Source organism: Rhinoderma darwinii, chromosome 2, assembly GCF_050947455.1.
Source record: "Rhinoderma darwinii isolate aRhiDar2 chromosome 2, aRhiDar2.hap1, whole genome shotgun sequence".
NCBI lineage: Eukaryota > Metazoa > Chordata > Amphibia > Anura > Rhinodermatidae > Rhinoderma > Rhinoderma darwinii.
The window spans coordinates 198,991,783-199,001,791 of NC_134688.1; the positions used below are offsets into that span (position 1 = coordinate 198,991,783).

At 42.5% G+C, this 10,009-nt stretch overlaps 1 protein-coding gene and 1 long non-coding RNA gene across 5 annotated transcripts in view; one reads left to right on the forward strand and one right to left on the reverse strand.

Moving 5' to 3' along the window:
- The window catches only part of LOC142742691 (uncharacterized), a 47,553-nt gene extending 44,715 nt beyond the window's left edge, over positions 1 to 2,838 (reverse strand). For 3 of the 4 annotated variants that reach the window (XR_012881426.1, XR_012881427.1, XR_012881425.1), the window contains exon 1: positions 2,013 to 2,838. This is a non-coding gene — a long non-coding RNA (uncharacterized LOC142742691). The remainder of the gene's footprint in view (positions 1 to 2,012) is intronic. The other variant, XR_012881424.1, reaches the window with a different exon arrangement.
- A 1,608-nt stretch (positions 2,839 to 4,446) lies between these two features.
- On the forward strand, positions 4,447 to 7,647 carry POU3F3 (POU class 3 homeobox 3). Its single transcript, XM_075852707.1, has one exon. The coding sequence runs from the start codon at positions 5,019 to 5,021 to the stop codon at positions 6,366 to 6,368; it is 1,350 nt and encodes a 449-aa protein (XP_075708822.1). The 5' UTR covers positions 4,447 to 5,018; the 3' UTR covers positions 6,369 to 7,647.
- Positions 7,648 to 10,009: the final 2,362 nt, after the last annotated feature.

Below are 10,009 nucleotides of genomic sequence, written 5' to 3' on the forward strand. Positions count from 1 at the left end.
AACATAGAAACATGATTATTCTGTTATATATATATATATATATATATATATATATATATATATATATATATATATATATATATATATATTATTATTTTTTTACTTTTTTATTTTTTCTCTCCAATGGAATAAACGTTTTATTAAACAATAATTATTAATAATTCTTGCAAATAAAACACTATATCACTTATTAATTACATCTCATAAGAGAACAATAAACAGACGTGTCCTGTTTCCCTCTATGTTCCCTCCAATAAATCTACAATGTCCTAAACTCACATGTGTCTCCCTCTATAGCAAGCGGCAATGCACAGTTGTGCTATATTAACAATTACTAAATGACACCATCATCATCGTTCATGTATTTAACCATTGTTTTCTTCTAAAATATGTTTGTAAATCATCGTTATCATACTATAATAATGATATGTAGAGAGAGAGAGAGAGAGAGAGAGAGACAGACACACACACACACACACACACACACACAAATAACACTCTTTGCAGTAAGTAAATGTGGCATATTTCCAATGGAAATTGTGCCACAGCATCTGTACTACAGCTTCTAATATGATAGGAATTTCCCAACTAAAGTTTTAGGTCCTAAGCAAATATTTCTGAAAGCCTGGCACTTATTAATACTACTCCAGCCAATACTTAGTGGGTTACTAAGGAGTTAATGGTAAGAGAATGATACACAGCTTCTCCCAGAAGCTTAACAATAAGTGAATAGATAAGTCTTCTGCCAGTGTATATTTACTCATCAGCTGCGCCCCCTGCCGGACAATACCCCCTAACTGTACTCTAGGAGCACTAAAAAGTTTATTTTGCTCAGCAAGCCGTATCATATAAAATTAGGAACAACCAATAAAATCACCTGGTGCGTTTTAAAAGAGAGAAAAAAAAATATATAAAAAGTTTACAACTAGTCGCTGCAAGTTAAAAGTCTTCTGTGCCTTGCTCCCTGTGGCTGCTTCAAAGCTGAGCCCTTTTATCTAAAGCCCAGTGCACAAACATATAGCTTAATGTGGCTAGTGTTCCTCCTTTTCTTTTCTCTCTATGGCAACCAGAATGCTCTGCTCAGAAATGTTCCCTGTCAGGAAAACAAATGATCTTCAGGGAGCTGCTGTATATGGCATCTGTTGCATTGGGGCACACAGAGTTAATCCCTCTTAAAGAGACCCTGTGAGTGTGCATGCAAGAAGAGCAGAAATGGGGATCACATTGTGTAACCCCGTATTAACCCGTGGTACCTTCACTTTCTTTACCAACTTTCAAGAGGGTATGGCCAGATATAAATGACAGCTAAAATACATATGGATATATTGTCTTATATATGTCACCAGCCATTGGTAAATTATGCAACTGCCCGCAAACTAAATAGAACAATAATATTTAGAATATTAATTATTTCTAAAAATAATATTTTTGGCTTCTTGTATTATTATTATTTAATGCTCCTGGCTTATGCTAGAAAAGGCCATTGATGGAGTTACAGACAGTACTTAGTGTTCTTCCTTTAACCCTTATTTGTATTTTTTTTTTCTGGAGATTTTACTGGGAACCCCACCCCCACCCTCCATAATATGAAGTAGATGGATCCCAGCTCTGTATCAGTTTACTAGATAAAACGCTCATTTCCACCAGAAACCTTTAAAGCAGCCACTGTAAACATGCCATCACAATCGTTTTACTAGAGAAGAACCGTGCACCCCCCTCCACACATCAACTTCACTCCTAGGGGGTCCCAGTACCCCAAAACTAAATCTAAAATCTTCCTAGCAGAGAATCCACCTCACCCTACTATCTCTATGCAATTATCTACGTTCCTCTATCACAGTGCAATTCTAGCCATCCATTCTAATAATAATTATTGACTATAGCCATACAATAATGAGAAATAATCCAATAATTGCATCTAGAATAATCAATATTTATAACAAAGTATCAACCTATGACAGTATTTGCCCTCACTAACAGGGAGAGATGATATTACATGACAGGACACTTACCAAGGAGATGTCTCTGATGATTAAAAATCAATAAATGAATGATATAGAAACATATCTATTTCTAGTGGGTGATGATAGAACAAGGCTTGGTGTTCTCTCCAGCGAAACGAGTCTGCTCAGGTCCCCCCATGCACTGACTCCTCTAAGACAAGCTCTCCACTAGTCTATTATTTTCTCCAAAATATATGAAAATTTATGCAAATGAAAATCAGCACTAACTGTTCTCCCCTTGTTATACTTTAGCTTGTTGTTTTTTTTTCCGGAAGACAAAACAATGGCATTGTATGAAGGAGAGGGGGAGGGGAGGGATACCAGGACGTATAGGTATTGATACATATGGATACAGCTGGTATTATCATATCTTGTGTAGTATATACATGTCTCTATGATGATGATCGTGGAGGTGGAAGGTGGATGTGTTTGCTGAGCTGCGATCACGTTGCATGGGGCCACCTGAGACGTCTTGAGAAAGCTTGTACTGTGAAATTCATAGCAGTCATTTAGACAGAATCCTCAGTGTATATTAATGAAAGGCGGCCCCATGGCACGGCTCCTATCCTCCCTATTCAGTGTAAACAAAACCACGAGACTCGCTCGCTTTCTTGAGCCGGATCCAAGCAAAATCGGCTGGAAAGGAAAACATGGGGTCTGGCAGCGACTATATAACCGCCTGCACCTGGAGATCTCGGCTCCATTCAATGCGATCTGTGTTATATCTCTGCTCCATAGCCCTGCGCCACACAGGGAACAACAGCCCGTTGTGTGCGCCATCACCTTCCCACTCTCACGTTTTATTATCGCTTTTACTTCTTGTTCTTATTTTATGTTGTGTGTAAACGTGGTCAGTGCTGGAGCTGCTGCTCTGGGGGGAACAGTGAGCGCAGCCACCGCGCGGATCTCACTGCAGGCTACCCAGCCACATACAGAGATATACTATATATATATGTATATTTATATGTATATGTGTATATATATATATATATATATATATATATATATATATATATATATATATATATATATATATATATATATATATATATATATATATATATATATGTATGTGTGGGGGAGGGGCGCTTCACGCGGAATCATGGCATATTTGAGGGCACAACTGCACTACTACACCTGTTCACTGTATAGTGACAATGACAATACAGCAAATTGGTACAAGTGAGTATATATATATATATATACACACATATATCACATACTTACATGTTTGCGTATATATATATGTATATATATATATATATATATATATATATATATATATATATATATATATATATATATATATGAAGCAAATAAGTGAGGATACATGCATATATGCTATGATAAAATACGAATACCCCCCCCCCCCTCCCAAAACTTTGGAGGAACAGTACAGTAGAGCCTGACACTGTTGCACATTACAGGCCTAGAAGCTTTTAGAATTTCTATATTGTCTGTTTCTATTGAAATCCTTCCTGAAGGAGTTAAGAAAAAGGGGGAGATGAGGTGGAAGCGACCAAGCGGAAACATAGCACAGGCAACCTCAGTGATCCAAGGCAAAGAAAGAGAGAGTGGCAACCAAAACAAGGACCAATTGAGCTCTCCTATGGGACCTGCTCTCAAACTGCAAACTTTCCCTCAATGGCTATCCTATTAGGAATAACACCGTATGGTGAGCATTGGTTGTTGTCTATAACCTGAGATCTATTTATGATTGATACATAGATAGATAGATAGATAGATAGATAGATAGATAGATAGATAGATAGATAGATAGATAGATAGATAGATAGATAGATAGATAGATAGATAGATATGAAAGATAGATTATATATATATATATATATATATATATATATATATATATATATATATATATATATATATATATTATAGCTTGGTATGTAAGTTGTTTAGGGATCAAATATGACAAGTCCAGATCCATTATAGAGTATTGATATATTAAGTAGGTTCTTGCATTATTGATTATGCAGAATATTATTATTCTTCACACATATAACTGTTGTATGAACTGTACATACACATATATTGAGGACATAGAGCCGGGATGTGTCCACACAATTACACATATAGTAGTGATATATAGATAGCTTGTAATGGGATTTGCTGGTCCCAGCAATTGTCTCAGGATTGCTGATGGATGGCATGAGCCCTGGACGTGTGGTAGCAGTGCAGCTGATGGGGAGACCCCTCACTAGTGGAAGTATCATATACATATATATATATATGAGTGTGTACATAAGGGGCTCCACATTCCCATCTCCTATGACACTATTGCCTAAATTAATGAGCAGCCAATAAGAGGGGCCGGAAGGAGGGGGTGCGCGCCCGGAGCCAGTCAGCGCCTCGGTGTCAATCACACAGCGTGGAGCCAATCAGCGGGGGCCGTGCGCTCGGCGTGCTCGTATTTGGGATAGTGTGGTGGTGTGCGCGCTGCGTGCAGGGTAAACACTCTCCAGTCCCCGCTCAGTGAGGGAGGGACACACACAGCTGTCACTGAGCCCGGACAAGTTCCAGTGGAGTTGTAGAGCGCACAGCCCGCTTCTCCTCCGCAGTCCCCGTACATTGAGCCGCTCCGGGGGATGAGGAGGACGATGTGTCAGTCACCTGTGCACACACAGCGGCAGCGGGGACACGGCTCCTGTCACAGGGGGGACCCACAGCTCCAGAACAACTTTATGTAACGCCGCTGCATCATCACCACTACAGGAAGTTTACTGGAGACAAGTTGTCAGCAGCAGCAGCAGCAGCAGCTCTATCTACCTAATAATCTATGCTACACATCGATGCCCGGGAGAGAGCAGTGACCGCCGCGCTGTGCCTCAGCCAGGGACCCGGGGAACAGGTGACTGAACGCCCCCCACATTTCTTCATCGGGAGCATCCTCCAAGGACGAAAGTGCATCTCAAGGGGGAAACGTACACAGGCTGCGGGGGAGGAGGAGAAGACCGAGCCTTAAACCTGTGGATAGCAACGGCCCGGGGGGAAGCCATGGCCACGGCTGCTTCTAACCCCTACCTCGCCAGCAACAGCCTCCTGTCGCCGGGCTCCATCGTTCACTCGGACTCGGGGGGAGGAGGGGGGATGCAGCCTGGCAGCGCAGCTGTCACCTCGGTGTCAGGCGGTTACCGGGGGGATCCCACGGTGAAGATGGTGCAGAGCGACTTCATGCAGGGGGCCATGGCTGCCAGTAACGGCGGGCACATGCTGAGCCACGCACACCAGTGGGTCACGGCGCTGCCACATGCAGCGGCGGCGGCGGCAGCAGCAGCGGCGGCGGCGGTAGAGGCAGGTTCTCCCTGGTCGAGCAGCCCTGTGGGGATGACCGGCAGCCCGCAGCACCCGCAGCAGCAGCAGGACGTGAAGGGGGGAGCTGGGAGGGACGATCTGCATCCGGGGGCCGCCCTGCATCACCGATCGCCTCACCTAGGACCCCACCAAGGACACCCGGGAGGCTGGGGAGCCGCAGCCGCCTCTCACATCCAATCTATGACGGGAGGGGCGCAGCAGCAGCAACAGCAGCAACAACAGCAGCAGCAGCAACAGCAAGCACTCCTGTACTCCCAGTCCGGGGCATTCACTGTGAACGGGATGCTGAGCCCTCCCCCGGGGAGCCAGAGCCTGGTGCACCCCGGCCTGGTCAGGGGAGACACGCCAGAGCTCAGCGATCACCCCGGACATCACCACCATCACCACCACCAGCAGCACCAGCAGCAGCACCACCAGCAGCAGCAACAGCAGCACCACGGGGTAAACAGCCACGACCCCCACTCTGACGAGGACACCCCGACCTCGGATGACCTAGAACAATTTGCCAAACAGTTCAAGCAACGAAGGATAAAGCTGGGCTTCACACAGGCGGACGTGGGCCTGGCACTGGGCACCCTCTATGGCAATGTCTTCTCTCAGACCACCATCTGCAGGTTTGAGGCGCTGCAGCTCAGCTTTAAGAACATGTGCAAACTGAAGCCCCTGCTCAACAAGTGGCTGGAAGAGGCCGATTCCACTACGGGCAGCCCCACCAGTATCGACAAGATCGCAGCCCAAGGTAGGAAGAGGAAGAAGAGGACCTCCATAGAGGTGAGCGTCAAGGGCGCCCTGGAGAGCCACTTCCTCAAGTGCCCCAAGCCCTCTGCCCAGGAGATCACTAACTTGGCGGACAGTCTACAGCTGGAGAAGGAGGTGGTCAGGGTCTGGTTCTGTAACCGACGGCAGAAAGAGAAGAGGATGACCCCACCGGGCATCCAGCAACAGACGCCAGATGATGTCTACTCCCAGGTGGGCAATGTGGGGGCTGACACACCGCCCCCTCACCACGGGATGCAGACTAGTGTGCAATGACTGGAGTGGGCACCCAGCAGCTGCCTGACCAGTGATGCCACGGGAATAACTCGCCCCACACAGCCCCCCTCACCCAGACTGCTCTTTTTATATAAATAGATACATAATTATATATATAGACAGACAATACGGAGAGAGGGACAACACTTACTGATACAGGGCGAAGACTGGCATTGTGGCACATGGGTGGACATGAACAGTGCAACGAGAACTGCAGATATTTCTTTTTAATATATATTATATTTTTAATATTGTTTTTATTTGCCTTACGACTCCTTCCCACAGAAAAATAACTAAAAATCCCTCCTGATGCCATTCTATGATATGTGTAGGTTGTGCCCACATCAAAATACCAGCGGCTGACTGTGGTTTCCCTTTTTTTACCCGTGAAGAATAATTTAGGGCAAAATACCAGACTGCTGCTCGGAACTTGCAGCAACTATTAGCCACATACCCCTGGCTAGAAGTCCTACAGATGCCCTGTCAGGAACACCATGTGTTCTCTTGCCCATCCAGCCAATACATATGCACATGGCACTACAGTGACTATAATAAATACATTGGAAATACAAATAAGCAGGGTATGAGCGATGTTCTGCTTCCTGAACTTTATGCCTAGTCGGCACCAGAGGGGAATCATTCTAAGATGTCAATAAGAAGTCCTATTTTTTTTCTCCTGGCTCTTTCTAAAGTCCTGACCACCAGCCCCGAGATGTTCTGATCTTTTCTATGACTCCCAGTAAACTCTAATAATATGGATTTAATAATCTACCAATCTGATCCTCAGTCTGTGCACTTACCGTCACTACACCTCTTCTAAGTCCGTTGCCAACCATGAGGATTAGATACACTCCTGCAATTTCCAAGCAGTGTCTTTTTGTTAGGTTGTTGTAACAGACTGCTAAGAAAAGACAGCGCTAAATAATAATAATAAGAATAATAATATTAGATCCTTGGCTGATCTACAAGAAAATGTGCTTTATATTTTCATCAAATGACTCCTTTTAATATTTTATTCAGAAAACCTATAAACTGCTGCAGAACGGTAATTTATTTTCCCCCAAAATATCTTGTATTATTACGTGTTTGTTTGTTTTTTATTTTTATTTCGTTTTTTTTGTTTGTTTGTTTATTTTTTTCCAGACGAGCACAAATCACAATTGAAGAGAAATACGGACAGGTGACAATGGTCTCTTTTTTGATGTGATCATTTGATTGTAATTTAATTTTCGTAGTGGTTCCGTAAGAGATGATTGAGAAAATAAATTTGTTAGAATGAGACATCTGTGTGTGATGCGTATAACTGAGAAAAAGATCCAACTATTGACATTTGATGCTTTAAGTACACTTTTAATTTCTGCCTGTCATTGTTGTCTTCCATGATTTCATCAATGCCCTTTAATTTAAAAATAATTATAATAATATGCCCATGTGAAAGTTGGCATAAAGGGTATTGATTTATGGCTCTTTATCAATGACTTATTTCCCGTTTTAGATATTTGTGCACGTTTTAGTAAACTTCCACCGCTAGAAACATTTCAGAAATTTATTAGGGTAAATGGAATTATTATTAGTCATACTAATTATGAATAATAGTGATGATGATGATGATTATGATGATGATGATGATAATAGTAATAACAAGCTCAGGTCTGCATTGTTTTCGTTAATCTTTTTTACACTGCCACAAAAAAAAATTATGTAAATTCTGGAAAGAGGATATTATTCTTTTGATGACATTTATTTATTGGGATTGTGTCGATTATTGATGAACCCTTTTTGTGGTTGTGTGTAGTGGATTATTAATAGAGAATCATTGCACTCTGTTTATTATATAGGACATCGCTTAGATCCAATCCTTGAGATATTTGTTTTCTGATAATTCCGGGCATGTAGGTCTACTCCTGGTCGTGTATGATGTGTCTTTAGTCATCCGGTATATGGTTTTATTGTATACTGCAGCCTTGTCATTTTCTGCGCCCATCATCTGTAGGATTTTCCTTTGTGCATAGAAGCGACAATGAGCTTTCTCTCTCCCAGGCCTCTTGTCATTGGCATATATATAACTGGCATCCAGGCAGATCTCATTGTTTTGAGAAGCTTTATTCGATCTCTCAGGGTGACAATTCATCTACATAGAGCTGAACCTGACCACAATAATAATAATACTGATCCTGGTGCAGTGTGTTAGTAATGTGGTGCCTCCTGTTAGTGTATATTGTGTAAAGTAGGGATAACCTCAGTGCATGATCTCTCAGCAGCCAGGCTGCTCCCTATTCACACATGGGCTCCAATCCTATTTTTCACACATTAAGAATGGAGGTTTCTAGAGCCAGGGAATCGCTTGATATGAATGACTCTAGCATGGCTGCCTTCTTGGCCTGACATTGTTGTGTGCTCAGAAATTTGAGAGTGACACCAGCATGCCTGGGATGTGACTATGAAGAGCTGCACTGTGGAGGTTATTATCCCTTTTTTTTTTTTTTGTGCCATGGTTCCCGCAATAAGGTCACACAATCCTTTGTATAATGAAAATAAGAAAAAGATGGATCTAAAGCTATGTGGTGGCTTTTTATTGTAGCTCTTCCCATTGTGATTTTCTATTAGACAATAGATTCCTTCTTCTGTTGATGTTCCTCTGGCTGTGCCAGGTGCCTGGCAGTGTAGTGTAGGGCCAGGAAGCCGATTAACCCCTCGTGCCCTGATTCCTATGTATAAAGAGACACATTTTATTGATGATGGCTCTTAGTGATCATCAGTGGGCTAGGTGGTATATCTAGATCTCCATGATGTGCTGTGATAAGTCTCTCTCCTCTCACCCCTCCCCCTACCCATCCTATGTCTCATAATAATGAATGATTTGTAATGACAACTGTAGAGATTTCTCTACCAAATAATTGTCTACAGTTTTACAACAAGTGTAACTTGATTTCATATTACTTTTTTTACATTTGTTTTGTTCCCTTTAAATTATATATTTGTAACCTATTTATCTTGTTAAAACATTTTTGGTTGTATTTATCCGTTTATTTTCATAATAAAATAGCCCTTTGAGGTAAATTAAATGAACCTGCGGGCACGTTTGTTGTTCTTGGCCTGGTAGAAGTTTTTATGGTGCTTGGTGTAGAGTTAAATTTATATGTGTCCACAAAGCTCTTATAAACAGGCGTTTACCTTGCATAGGGTGCAAGTATTTTCTCAATGGCGCACAGTGTAATTCTGGTTATCATACATATTAAATGCAGTTGTGTTTGTCTGCACAGGGTCACTGTGAAACATGCATGTGTCTGGGGGCAACTATATTACATAGGCTTGGAGTCTGTAAAATGAAATGGAGTAGTAAGGAGTTGATAGATGAAGGGATGAGCACAGATGAGCTGTGTGTGTGCTGTGTGTCTATCCATCCTGACGGGCTATCAGGAGTGTGAGGTGGGGGTCAGTGCCGTGACGTCATGACTGGCAGCTCCAGAGGAGGCTTTGACCTTGACATTAGAAGGGAAATCATTCAGCTCTGCTGTGTAACCCTTCCACCGCGCACACAGGGCATGCACAGTGCCAACCACGTTGTAGCACACAAGCTCCATGCACATCGTGATTCTTAATGCACGCTGCACTACATTATATGTTCACTATATATATAT